At 37.1% G+C, this 13,281-nt stretch overlaps 6 protein-coding genes across 7 annotated transcripts in view; 4 read left to right on the forward strand and 2 right to left on the reverse strand.

Moving 5' to 3' along the window:
* Positions 1–2,811, forward strand: part of Nmdar2 (NMDA receptor 2) — a 33,301-nt gene extending 30,490 nt beyond the window's left edge. Inside the window, exon 20 of the mRNA XM_011315445.1 lies at positions 36–2,811. Coding sequence (XP_011313747.1) covers positions 36–93 — 58 coding nt within the window. The 3' untranslated portion in view covers positions 94–2,811. The remainder of the gene's footprint in view (positions 1–35) is intronic.
* Positions 2,812–3,170: 359 nt separating this feature from the next.
* On the forward strand, positions 3,171–4,817 carry LOC105273167 (F-box/LRR-repeat protein 7-like). Its single transcript, XM_011315446.1, has 4 exons — positions 3,171–3,496; positions 3,557–3,876; positions 4,000–4,264; positions 4,349–4,817. Exons 1-4 carry the CDS (start codon positions 3,352–3,354, stop codon positions 4,753–4,755), a joined length of 1,137 nt encoding a protein of 378 aa, XP_011313748.1. The 5' UTR covers positions 3,171–3,351; the 3' UTR covers positions 4,756–4,817.
* Positions 4,818–4,892: 75 nt separating this feature from the next.
* On the reverse strand, positions 4,893–7,460 carry LOC105273170 (uncharacterized). 2 transcript variants are annotated; one of them, XM_011315450.1, is made up of 6 exons: positions 7,386–7,460; positions 6,482–6,756; positions 6,182–6,332; positions 5,975–6,113; positions 5,689–5,818; positions 4,893–5,620 (listed from the first exon to the last, which is right to left on the reverse strand). In XM_011315450.1, exons 2-6 carry the CDS (start codon positions 6,657–6,659, stop codon positions 5,397–5,399), a joined length of 822 nt encoding a protein of 273 aa, XP_011313752.1. In that variant the 5' UTR covers positions 6,660–6,756; positions 7,386–7,460; the 3' UTR covers positions 4,893–5,396. The 2 variants fall into 2 exon arrangements, with proteins under 2 accessions (XP_011313752.1, XP_011313753.1); XM_011315451.1 differs by lacking the exon at positions 7,386–7,460 and having other exon boundaries at positions 4,893–5,617; positions 6,482–6,808.
* On the forward strand, positions 7,402–11,182 carry Coq9 (ubiquinone biosynthesis protein COQ9, mitochondrial). Its single transcript, XM_011315449.1, has 5 exons — positions 7,402–7,554; positions 9,853–10,047; positions 10,121–10,464; positions 10,740–10,961; positions 11,031–11,182. The coding sequence occupies exons 1-5, from the start codon at positions 7,506–7,508 to the stop codon at positions 11,064–11,066; spliced, it is 846 nt and encodes a 281-aa protein (XP_011313751.1). The 5' UTR covers positions 7,402–7,505; the 3' UTR covers positions 11,067–11,182.
* Positions 7,561–9,846, forward strand: LOC105273168 (glomulin). Its single transcript, XM_011315448.1, has one exon. It carries the CDS (start codon positions 7,966–7,968, stop codon positions 9,724–9,726), a length of 1,761 nt encoding a protein of 586 aa, XP_011313750.1. The 5' UTR covers positions 7,561–7,965; the 3' UTR covers positions 9,727–9,846.
* Positions 11,183–11,831: 649 nt separating the features above from the next.
* On the reverse strand, positions 11,832–13,281 carry LOC105273171 (Suppressor of Cytokine Signaling at 44A). Its single transcript, XM_011315452.1, has 3 exons — positions 13,007–13,281; positions 12,318–12,814; positions 11,832–12,250 (listed from the first exon to the last, which is right to left on the reverse strand). Exons 1-3 carry the CDS (start codon positions 13,238–13,240, stop codon positions 11,887–11,889), a joined length of 1,095 nt encoding a protein of 364 aa, XP_011313754.1. The 5' UTR covers positions 13,241–13,281; the 3' UTR covers positions 11,832–11,886.

The raw sequence follows: 13,281 nt of genomic DNA on the forward strand, positions 1-13,281 counted from the left end.
TTCGAATCGATTTATGGGGTAATTGTTATCTCCAGACTTCCGGAGGATGACTCCACTCGAACCGAAATCGCAGAGATCGAAACAGTTCTGTGATGAAAGGGAATTGCCGGATGTGAATTATATGTGTGAGGCTTTGAGTGTGTTAAATGCCTTCGAGAATTGTTCGTGTGCTATTTCAAAGAATTCTACACGAGAAAAAAAAATACATCTTCCACTCTGAATTCCGTGAAATCGTCGGGCCAAATTGGAGGGAAATTTTTTGAGTGCATTCGCTGGAATTAGCGATGGGAGAATCGAGTTGCTATTGAAGCGTGAATATAGGATGAGAATACATTGGAATTGAGGAGAAATAGCTCCGCCCAATATTTTTGATTAAAATTCAGTGCCTGAGGTTCGAGTAATTTTCGCATTCGTCTGGTAATTACAAAAACTATTTTTTATTTATTGTATTTTTCGTTCTATCGGAGGTTAAAGTGTCATGGGGATGGCCGAACTATTTTTACAATAATTTATTTTCAGTAAAAAACAGGTGAGAAATAATAAAAGAATTCGGATAGCGAAATCGAGAATGAGTTTATAAAATCTCGATGACATTTCCGAATATTGAAATTAGTCAGTCACTTGTCCTTTCGTATTCAATATCAGTCCTTTAAATCGAGTCCAGAGAAATTTTCAAAAAAATTTTACGGGTGGCTATCGCCAAATGAACAATTTTAATCATGCACAGGTGATTTGACCCGTGTCTGAGCACTTGTCGGAAAAATCGGGGCCTTTCTCTGGCCCCTAATTCATGAATGGAGAAATCTTTATGTACCACGATTAACTGAATATTCAAAATATATGTTGATTAAAGTCTAGTCTAACTGCATTGGATACATGTTTTAAAATATATGCGGTGATAGATATATATTGAAATTTCATAAATATCGAATAAAAAAATATATACTATATTCTAAAGAAGACGAGGCAAATGAAGTATAATCCATTAAACACGTGCTCAAATAAAACACAAATAAATCGACAATTCACTAGCGAAATGATTGAGTCAACATAATTTTTCCACATATCTCCGGATCTCAAGTAGGCAGCGAAATTTTCGTTATAACCTTTTTTCTAGCTCTCAATGGGCTCTATCAAAAAGGTTCCCACAAAAATTTTGATATCGGCTCTGGATTCCAAGATATTCCGCCGTTTCGCTATTGAATTTTTATGGTAAATTGAATGTTCATTCTGTATCGAGTTATTGATTTACGCTGTAATCAAAGCTTATCAGCTGCCAGTGCATACCATTATTATGTATTTGTACCCCTGAATTTTTCAAGTATTTAGTGACGACAAAACGAGACAGAAAATGAAAATAATTTGCTTAGAGAAAAGAGGGAGATAATCGTCTCCGATGGCTGTATGTAAGATACGCTTCGCTATATATCTAAATTGATAAGATAAGGCAGTAATGATGGGGTGAATGTCTGATTGAATAGTTCAAGTATTTAATGGTCCATCATTACTGAAAAAGCCCTACAGTGAGGAATTTTGAATATATTGTTAATGAAGGTGATAATGAGAAACTGTTGTTATTGTTGTTACTGTTAAAGATAAAGGACGGATTTAATCTAGGTCTACAGACGATGCAGAAATCAAATTATTGTCCTCTCTCATGAGTACACACTTATTCACAGCGAGAAAAAATTTCTTGCATTATCAATTGCCTTTTGTTGTAACGAAATTGATTTCAGGGGCGATGAATAATAAGTCGGTTTGTTTCCTTGTTGAATTTTCAACGAATATCTCCGAATCTGAGAGAGATAGCCAGATTTTTTATGGGACCTTTTTTGCAGGACGGAGTGAGACCCGCGAAAAATGTTTTTATAGAAATTTTGATATCTGCCTCAGATTCGGAGATATTTCACATTGAATGACGTATTCACTGAATCGACTTGGCCTTTACCGTTTTCTATCGATTTATTTAGTTGAAAATTAACTTTCACCTGTAAAAATTTCCATTTTTTCACGACACAAGTATTTGGTACTGGACCTATTGATCACTCAAATCATATTGTTCAGAATTCACGGTACGAAAATGAAATGTAGGATTAAAACAGAAATTTGAGGACAACGAAACAACAGAAATTGATCAATCGCTCATAAATTAATCAGAGCACGTAATTTTTTACTCTGAAAATATCTTATCTCTTCCTCTCTTTTCTGTAATCATAGAACTGTATAAAAATCACAAAATATCGAAAGATAAACGATAAAAACTTTAACGAAACTGTCCAATTACCTAAATATAACGAGAGCAATAGAAAATCATTCGAGATATTCGAGGAGTCGCGGTAATTTGAAAAGAAATTATCAAAAATCTTGTGCCCTCCCGAATAAAAAAAAAAACATGAAGTATTGAATCAAATAATCAACACGAGTAAATGTACGAATGAAGCTGAACGCTTCACCGTGTATGTGTATTTTTCATATTATTATGTACGGCTTTACTGTAAATAGTCATTTCACTAATTGTTCAGTAAAAATTATGAAAAGTGAAAAATCCTAACGTTCTCGTAATTTTTACTGAATTATTTTTCGTTAATGTAAGAACGAGAGAAAATAAATGAATGAAGGATTATGGTGAAAACATTTACCCTCAGGATGCTGATACTGTCCAATTAAATTAAAATTTAATAAACGCGATTGGCAGTATTTAAATTGAGACTAATTATAACTGGATAAAATGTTCACCAATTCCTCGTTCAAATTGTTGTTTTTAAATGGAATTCTAAGCGATAAATGCGTGATTGTACGTTGTTTTAAATAAAGAGAATTGTTGTTTTATAATTGTTCTCTAATTTTAATAATTAATTTACAATAAAATAGCCGCAGGAGACGCTATGGGAAATTGATTGGATGATTGAATTTTTTTAATGATACTTTTATGAGGTTTTCCGAGTGCCCACCTTTCCACAGACAACCCAGGAGAAAATTGTTGAAAAACTCCAATTCGATTAAAATTTTAATACGAAACGCTACATTTCATCACACGTTTTAAAGTGGTCAGGTAAGTACTACTTTTTCTTCAAGGTAAACACTGATAATTCCCCTTCCTTTCTCCATGCACACTCACAATCAAAATAGCATATGCCTCCCATTTAATTTGCTGGGGAAATAATCGTGTAAATACCTTGAAAGCACCAGTTAATGAGAATTACCGCGATGCCTCGAGTCAGAATATAAATAGACGCGACTACTCGATTTATTTTATTTGAGTCTAGTCACTCGCAGGCACTTCATCGGGTTAATTAACTTTTCGGGTACTTGCATAATCCAAGTGTTCAAATTTCAAAGTCCAATTTCGAAATGGAATTACAACACGGGAGTTTTTATTTTGAAAAGAGCTCTGTGGAGGCAGAGGAGATTGATACGATCAATTCTCTCCCTGACGATTGTTTGAGAGAGATTTTCCGAAGGCTTCCAATTTATCAGAGACTCGAGATCGAAAAAGGTGAGGAATAAAATCGAATGGCTAATGGATTCCAAAATTTCGATCGTGATTTCATTGCAGTGTGCAAGCGATGGAAAAATATCGCCGAAACATCTTGGCACGACCTAAAACACCTGCCCTTTCTCCGATTTTCCAACGGCAAAATGGACTCTAAAACAATTAACGAAGTGCAGAAGAATCCGAATTTGATAAAAAAAATTGTCAAACGCTGCGGGCACTTCTTGAAAGAATTAAAAGTAGCAACACCATGTGATCCCGATGTTCTATCAAAAGCAGTGAATGTCTGTCCAAATTTAAATAAATTAACAATCGACGTTGGAAATATCGAGTGCAGGACGTCCCGTTGTAATAAAAAATACTTTCTCCGTAAATTTGACTTGGTAAGATCCCTGACCTTTTGAATTTGAATAAATATTCGAATAGATTAACCGATTCAAATCAATGAGCATTAAAAAATAATCCATTCGAATGCAAATTGTTAACTGATTATTATTTGTTTGCAGAATCTCGAGAGGTTCATGAAACTCAATTATTTGTCTTTGAAACGTTTCTCGTCAGAAAGTAATTTACTGAAATCCATAGTAGCGAATCAAAAGTCTCTCACCCATTTGTCCCTGTTTTATTGCAAAATAGACTCTGAAAATCTCGAGCTAATTACACGACTGATTAATTTAGAAGCACTTCAAGTAACTCATAGCATCATTGACGATAATTGGCTCCGAAAATTGATAGACAACTGCAGAAAAATTCGACATTTAGATTTAAGTCGTGAGTATTGAGTCTATAAATTTCCCATTACAGAATTATCATTGTGCGTAATTTCTCTATTTAATTTCCTATTTAATCCTTCAGATTCAACATTCCTGACTGATTCTAGTGCCCTCCATCTCGAGGAACTGAGGAATTTGGAGAGTTTGTCCATTCAAGCTAGTAGAAAAATCACTGACAGATCTTTAATGAATTTGTATAGATTGAGAGAATTAAATTGCAGTCATTGCGAGAGAATTCAAGACCCTGGTGTTGTAAAATTAATCAGGAATACTAATCTCACGTTTCTCAATGTTTTCAACACGAGAATCACGACGAGAACTGTGACAGAAGCTTACGTTAAATGGCTGACGATGGGAGAAAAGGCTAAAGAGATATTCAGAATAGCTGTGTGTGTTTCAGTTCAATCGAGCTGTAGAAATTTTCGAGAAGCCTTTTTACCCCTCGACAGAGAGACAACTCGTTATGAAAATATTTCAATTTTTAATTAATTCCGTTCTACACCCGAAAAAGACAATTCTCATTAATGAATTTATCAAATTCATAATGTTCTCCTGACATCTTCCAGTTAATTATTTTTTGTATGGCTATCGGATTTTAATCAGTTAATTGACTATTTGTGCTCAACTATTTTAAATGATTTAATTATTCAATTAATTGACTGACATAAGTGATACATTTCGCAATATTTATACATGTAACATATGACTACCTTTTTTTTATCTTTTTTCTTTCTTCTTTAATAAAAAACTTAATGATAATATAAACGCGTTTGTTCTGTCGGATTTATAAAAAATTCAAGTTGAAAACCAAATCGTGTGATTCGGAAAGCAACTGATTAGACTACTGATTTCCAACGGGAATTAAAAATTTAACGTAAAGAATAATACTCTAGGTACGTGACGGAATTGAAGAGAAAATTCCGTCATTTCCTGGGAAGATCCGGATAATTGTCGTTTTATTCTATGGATTTACGTTCAAATCTTTTTGTCTTGAGTTCTTTGAAATAAAATTAAAAATATAATTCATCCAAATAATGACCATCTAGTAATTTCAATGGATCTTTGTAGAATTGAATTCCGTTGAATATCTGACACCAGAAAAATTGAATTGAAATGATTCGATAGAATAATTACGACATGTTTTCGTATTTTTGAATAACTTGAAATATCTCAATGAGACAGACTGTCCTGCGTTCGATAGGAATAAATTCGAGTCTCTCTTCGATAATGCACTTACACTTCTCCTTTTTTTCATCTTTAACGAATGGATTTATCACTGGGGATGTCGCTGTCGCGGCTCCGGATGAGTCAGGAAACACGGGTTTGTGGGCCATTTGTCCATGGGCTTCGGCTGCTAACAAATTAATTGTGTTGTACATTTATAAACGAAATTTATTTATAAATTATTTAGATTAAATTTACCAGTGCGAGTCAGGGCAACCTTGAGGGCATTATCGTTGTAGTTACCAACAACTTCAGATATGGCAAGTGCACTGGTTGAGTCAGCCAGCTCAGATTTCTCAGCTGCCTCTTGAGATAAGTACAAAGGCTCCTATAACATTCGATATCACATTTGAGTTCAAATTTCACCGGTAAAAATTCAATTCCACCGATTAATCATTCATGAATAAACTTTACAGAATAAAATTCAACAAATCATTCCAATGATTTTAACAAAATAGTGAAATAATATATCATTGTTTCTCACCATTGGGCAGGCGAATGGATGTGACTGGGATGATTGATCGAGAAAATTGCCAATTATTCTTGTCGGTCTCGTACCCGAATTTTTCTCGGGGCTCTCAGGATACTCAGCCTTGAATGATTCTTTCGTCGTGAATGTTTTTCTGGTGCAATAAATTAAAGTCAGATTGAAGTATTTCTAGTGATTAAACTGAGGGAACAGGGGAATTACCGATGATGTGATATGTACGGTTCCATGAATCTCATGGAGTTGAATAAATACCAGTTTTTCACGTTTGTGTCTACGGGATGTGTGTGGAGTCTTCTGTGTTCTGAAATGAACGTGCATTTCCAGCCTAGCCATCTCTTCTCGAGTTCAGCAGCTGTTAAAAAAAAATTGTAATATGAAATACGAGAGAAACAGCGTCCCGGGATTTTTCTCATGAATTTAACCACCGGATTCCTTCCGTGAATTTTATAAAAAAAAAAATACAGATGAAAATAAAAATGAAAAAGTCAGGATTTGACTGACCTGTCATGTTGACTTGCAACTCAGCTGCCACATAATTGGAGATCCCCTTCCAAATTTCTAATTTCTTCATCTTGTTCTTGTAATCACTGTGTCTTTTATCGTAAAGCATGGGGTATTGGCTAACAATACTGCAAATAGCCTTGGCCCAATCTTTGTGGGCTGGATTTTTTCGATTCATGCCTCAAGTATTCCACTATTTTCGACTTCAGATTAAAATACACCAGCCAAAAACACTGAAAATGGGATAATTCGGCAGTTACAAATCCCACAAAGACCTGCAATCCATTCAGAACTGTTTAGGCTTCACGGAATGTTTTTTTTTTTCATAACAACGACATCTACGTATACTATTTCATCGAACAACTAATAAAAGAGAGAGAGAGTTATGGGGATTTGATGAATTGAAAAGAGAGAAAAATAGCTGGGGAGTGCCTGTCGATACCAACGGCGGATAAATTCAAAAGAATCTGAAATTCCGAGAAAATGCTCACACAATGTCCCTCACATCATCATTGCCTATTAAAATTCAAATAATTGACTATCAAATCAGAAGTTTTCGTGTTCTATTGACGATTTTCTAGTGAATAGTGAATAAAATAATTTATTACCGCGAAAATCGCCATTTTGCGCGCAAAAAAAGGCGCCAAAATAACCTGACACTCTAAAAAACGTACCCACCAAAATAAATATCACAATATAAATATATAATAATAAAAATAATATACCAATGTTTAATTACAACATATTTATGAATATTAATAGTAATATTGATCATATAGTAGATTATGAGTGATTTATGATTGACTGGTCGATCGATTGTGATTAAAAAATTTCAGAGTAAAATGATTAGTGAGAGAAATTGTAACAAAAAATGAAATTTGTACTGTCATAATTGGGTACTTACATAATGACAGATCGCTGTATTACTAACAGCTCGGTTTATCGTGTGAGGAAAGAGTAAATATCGTTTCTTGCGCAATCCAAAGTGCAGTATTGCTTGGACCTGGGTAATCAGAGGTTTGACATGGCTGTGGCAACGATCCTCGCCCTGAGGAAGGGTCTCACAATCACAGGTAACAGAACAAAAAAAAATCACCCTAATCACCTCTTCAATGTTCCCCACGTGTCACCTCCCACACCAATTGCACCTTCTATCATTCCACATTTCTCATAAAATATGTTAAAAATCTCTAAATCACTCCTGAACGAGTGACAAGTCAACTCCACCGGTAACCGAGCTGTTTTCAAACAACAAACAGCCCCCAAAAATCAGTACTTGATTAATAATTTTCGTCGTAATACTGGAATAAGTCTTGGCGATTTTCTGGACAACAATTGAAGCCCCTGAGACAGTTTTAATTATTAATATTGTGAGATTGTGAGGGAAATGGGACGGGTATTCTGATTTGGTGGACGTCAGCCTCTTCTAACCTTGAAATAACACCTGATTACGAAAGAAATCGCAATCAATTGAAATTTCGGAAATGTCGACTGAAAATTCACGACTATCAGATCCTTCTGAGGATTTTTCCAATAAAGTAAAAGATCTACTCACCAGTTATGAAACGGCGAAGCTCTCGATATTATTTAAAACGGATGGAACCGATGAGATCCTGGACAGGAGTTCGTGGTCCCTGGTACCGATGATTTGCACTCACTTGACGGATGAAAATAAAAAAACGAGGAATTCGTTCTTTCTCACCTGCGAGGAGCTGCTGCAGATATTTGCAGACAGATGCAATCCTTCGGAGACGGTTCTCCTGTTCCTGGAGCAGGCTGAGAGCCTTCCGGATGACGTGAGATTCTGCGCCCTTTTGAAGCCCCTGGAGATATCCCTGAAGAGAGGAGACATGTCCAAGTCTATTGAATGGGTTGTCAGCACCATCAGAGCTTATGCTGAAGACCTACCCCTCCCTGAGAACACGAATCCTGAAGCAGTCAGCCCAGGGGATGAAGAAGATCCTGTGATCGATCGCCTGACGACGACTCTGCGATCAATCCTCGATTTTCTCTCTCCACTCATTGAAATTGCCCTCGATAGGGTAAATTCAGATCCTCGGGAGGTCAAAGTCCTCATGAATCTGATCAACATCCACCTGAATCTATTCTCAAAACCCTTCTCTCACCTGGACATCAACCCCGAGGACTCGTCCTCAGTTTTCCGAGTGATGACTTCTCAGATATTGAGACTGGAAACCAATCCCATTAAATTCTTCGAAATAATTGAGAACAGAATCCACAAAAGGATTAATAAGCTCGACCCAGAGCCAAAGATCGATCTCTACAACCTGCAGGTCCAGCTCTTCGACATGGAAGTCTCTGACCTGACATACGCCAATTTTTTCTTCACCCTGATGATGTCTTTGGAGTCGTGCCAACAATTGCCGCAGGTTTATCATCCTCTCTATATCATGAACTGCTGCATATACTTGGGGAATCATCTTCTGAAGCAGCCGGAGTACGTCCTGGTGACCAGGGGCCTGAGATTCCTCGAGGGAATCCTGAATAGAGTCCCCGAAGAATCAATTCAGCCGGAAGCCCTGCAACTGGCGATCCACGGGGATTTGTTTTCCAGTATTTCCCAGGTGATGATCTACTGCGATTCCTCGAGGGAGAGGCAATTGGCTCTGGGGGTCTTCCAGGGGTACATCAGGCGGTTCTCCATGGCTGGAAGGTACAGAGTCCTATGGATGCTGTACGACAGGACAAAGCACTCTGGACTTCTCGCCCTTATCATAAACATTTTCAAGTCCTCGATTATCATTTCCCTGGATCGAGGAGACAAGGAGTTCCTCAGGAAGCTGGAGCCCATATTTAAGAGAATATTCAGGCTGCCCCACGGCAGTGTCTCTGACCTCGTGGAGATGTCTGATGAAATAATCGCGGCTTTGAATCTTCTTAGATTTCTCGTGATCAGGGACACGAATAATTCCACAGGAATTTGGAAGGTGTTGAAGAGCATTCAGGGGTATTTGAAGGAACTCAGGGATGGGGTGGATCTCGCCAGGGCCCACTGGAAGGTCAAGCTCAGAGATCTCCAGGAAGAGAACGGAAAACGGAGAAGAATTGAGACTCAAGTGTCGGTTGTCGTCGGAGGCCAGGAACTACCTGATATGCCCGTTAGGGAAAAAATTAAATTTTGTTATCAGGCTATCAATGCCCTAGATGTCATCGAGAGCATCGTCGTCAGGGTCAATGAATGCATCGACACCAATCCTATGAAGAAGCTCACGATAATCAGTTGAAGCTTTTTTACAATGGAATAAAGTTTTTATTTTTTAATCAATTTTTTTGGGTATTCACATTTTTTCATACCTTGCGTAGTAATTAAATAAAATTAAATATGAGGTGATGATCATGAACTTCTTCAGGTGTGAGAGGTTTGTGGACTTCTAGGATCAATTCAAACGAGCAGAAAGCACAAAATGCTGTGGCAGAAATTTCGACAACTGAGGAATCAAAGGAATCCGAGGAAGAGTACGAGGGCATGATTAAAAAACAGATTTTGGCAGCCGCAATGCCATTTGTCAAGGAGCACGGATGGAGCCAGGAGGCCATCAGCGCAGGTAATTTTATCATCAGATCTACAAAATTATTTCGCCCCAATTGAAAATTTCCAATAAAAATACATGGATTTAGGAGCTGAATCCATTGGATATCCTGGTGTTATCCACGGCCTCTTCCCCAGAGGAGGTGCAGAGCTGGTGCTCCACTTCTACGCGAATTGCAATGCGGAATTGAATGAAATCATGAAATCTGAAGCGTTGACAACCGAGGGCGAGCCCTCGCAGCCAATTAAATTGCCAGAGGAGTTCGTGAAGAAGGCGTTGGAGAGGAGGCTCAGGATGTTGGTGCCATACAAGTCGACCTGGCCTCAGGCAATTGGACTTCTTGCTCTACCCCCGAATGTTCCACCAGCTCTCGCTAATTTACTAACTCTCGTCGATGATATTTGTTATTACGCTGGAGATAGATCCGTTGATGTAAGATTTTCATTTTATTTTATGAGAAAATTGCATTTAAATATTGAAATGATTAATTCATGTTTGCCTTGAGAAAAAGAAAGAGATTTTCATCTAAATTGACTGTTGAGATGAATGTAAATATTTTTATGGCTCTCCTCAGAAAAAATTTCCATCTCAATCGTTTCAGGATTGAATTCATATTTTTTTTTCAAAAAAATCGTACAAAATGACAAGAGGAGTCGAATAAATTCCCTTTCAGTTTTATTATCTCTCGATTTGTTTTAATTTTACAGTTCCACTGGTACACCAGACGAGTAGCTGTCGCTGGAATATACAAAACGAGTGAATTGTATATGTTACAAGATAAAAGCGAGGATCACACAAGAACGTGGGAATTTTTGGGGAGAAGAATTGAAGATGCAGTCCAGTTGAATAGAGTTCTCACTGTAGACCTACCGCCACCTGATCAGGCCCTCAATCGAGCAACAGAGGCTGCCACTGCTGCTTTTACAACAGTAATTATTCCAGTTACAAGTAATTAAACTCAATTCTCTAACATTTATCATTGATCTCTTTAATTTTAGGCACGAAATATACTCGGGATGAATTGGAATAGGTGAAAATATACCAAATGCATCGCAGTATTTATATAACTACGTAGTTATTTATAATTGAAAATAAAAAATTGGAGTTATCAATTTTTTTTCTGGGAAAATAAACAATATTTTCAATTAAAGCTAGTCATTCTTCCCAGAGAATCCATTGCGTACCCCAAATTATTGTCGAAATATTGAGTGTAACGATTCATCGGGGGATTTTTTTCTTTCGATGGAAATGCGAGAAATTTGAGTGGCTGAAGATTGAGAGAAAACACAATACAATTGTGTCACATTCGTTTTGGCATTTCATTCTTGAATTTAATGTAAATTGTAAACCTTCCAGTGATAAATATTGAGTCAATTACGAGTGCGTCTTGACTTCATGTCTTTTCAATTCAATCATTGCTGCACCAACTAGTTACCAGTGTCTTAAAATCTACTAAAATATATTCATTTTTCAAATTTTCGCTGATACCAGAGATCTAGCGACGAATTCTGAAAATAATTTCATTTTATGTACATTAATTAACTCTTTAATTCTTGGGAGATACTCTGAGTGTGATTTGAAAAATTTCACACTGATCAACCGAAAAATATATTTAATAGAAAATCCGGAATAATAATCAGTGATGTAATAAAAAAAAAAGAATTGAAATACAATCTTCTATTTCGTGGAAATAAAAAAATTGCAATTATTTTCATAATCTTATCGAACACCTCAGATCTCCAAACGATTGTTCATCAACGATTTCTAAATAATTTCGCTCAGCAATATTCAATAGCGAATATTAATAATAACAATATAATATATTGTAAAACAGTCTATAGATTCATAAGAGGTTCAATAATGTGCCTCCTCGATGTATCCCTTGATGGTGTTTGGTAAAGGAAGTTTGTTTATATTATCAAGACGAGTATTTTGTCTGATGACGAATCTACAGAGATATTGTAGGCTTCGGACATGCCTGAAGCGACTTACAGGCTTCGTTAAACGTACGGGAAAAGCAGGATGGCCAGGATAACGAGGCCTCGAGTAGCAGAAGACAGCAGATCGACTGTAATTCATTGAATGATCGATTAAAGCTGGTACAGACGTGAAACGTCCACTATCCCCTTGATTGCAGAATGAGAACATGCCACCACTGTGTTCTACACGAGCATGAAGCAATTTCCCAGCTGATTTGAAGCTCAACGTGAGAAGATGTCTATCAATAAAAAATTTCAATGAATAATCGGACAGAATAGTTTCACAATTAAATCCCTGACTCTCACCTGTCGTCCGAGGAATCTCTTATCAAAAAAGCCCCATCGGGTTCAGCTTGCAATTTGGCGTCAGCTTCATCTCCAGAGATAGGTCCCCAGTACCATCCGTATTTACTAAGTTTCAACAACTCCTGCGAGAGAGTTGGTAAATTTCCCTTCTCCTCTTCGTCCATCTCCATCTCCATCTCTTCCCCAACATATTCTGCACCACCCTCTGCCCCCTCTGACCACAGCTGATTCAGTCTGTCAGCTGATTCCTCCCCCCTATTTACATTCCCCCTCACCGATGATTCACAGATCCTCTCCTCGTCATTGCTATCGAATCGGCTGTTATCAGTTCTTCTTCTCAAAGAATCTGTCGATGATTGACTTATCGAGCTCTCTGTCAAGTCACTGGGAATTCCCACTCTTTCATTTACTTCAGTTTCATATTTATCATTAGTCAGGGAAACTGTCCTCTCACTACCACCATCATCCACCCCTCTACTCAATTCTGCAGCGGTTATCTGGAAATAACGTCATAAGAATGTGATAATTCTGTAGAATTTGTAACTCCATGATATTTCAGTAAATCAATTCAATAAAAAATAATGTAATTAAAAATCCAACAATGGATTTCTATTAGAATTTGTTTAAATTGCATTAAAATCGTATTATTGTTTTATATAAAATTTAATTTCAGGATAATTCAGACGTACCTTTCTCTTCGATCTGCACAAATTCTTAATCGACAATTTTTTCTTAATACTCCTAAAAAATCCAATCCTCCCACTGCCCTCCAGCACCTCCTCGCTGCTCCTAAAATTCTCGGAATTCCTCCCTGAAGTGCTTTCACCACCTTCTGTCTTCCACTTGAACGAAAAATACCTAGTACCCATTTTTTTCAGCCTCCACCCTTGTCTCACCTCCCCATTAACCCCCGAACTCGTCATAATTCCCGCAAAATCGACTGATAACTCCCGTCAGATGCACC

The sequence above is a fragment of the Fopius arisanus genome, unplaced genomic scaffold (assembly GCF_000806365.1).
Source record: "Fopius arisanus strain USDA-PBARC FA_bdor unplaced genomic scaffold, ASM80636v1 scaffold00004, whole genome shotgun sequence".
Classification (NCBI taxonomy): domain Eukaryota; kingdom Metazoa; phylum Arthropoda; class Insecta; order Hymenoptera; family Braconidae; genus Fopius; species Fopius arisanus.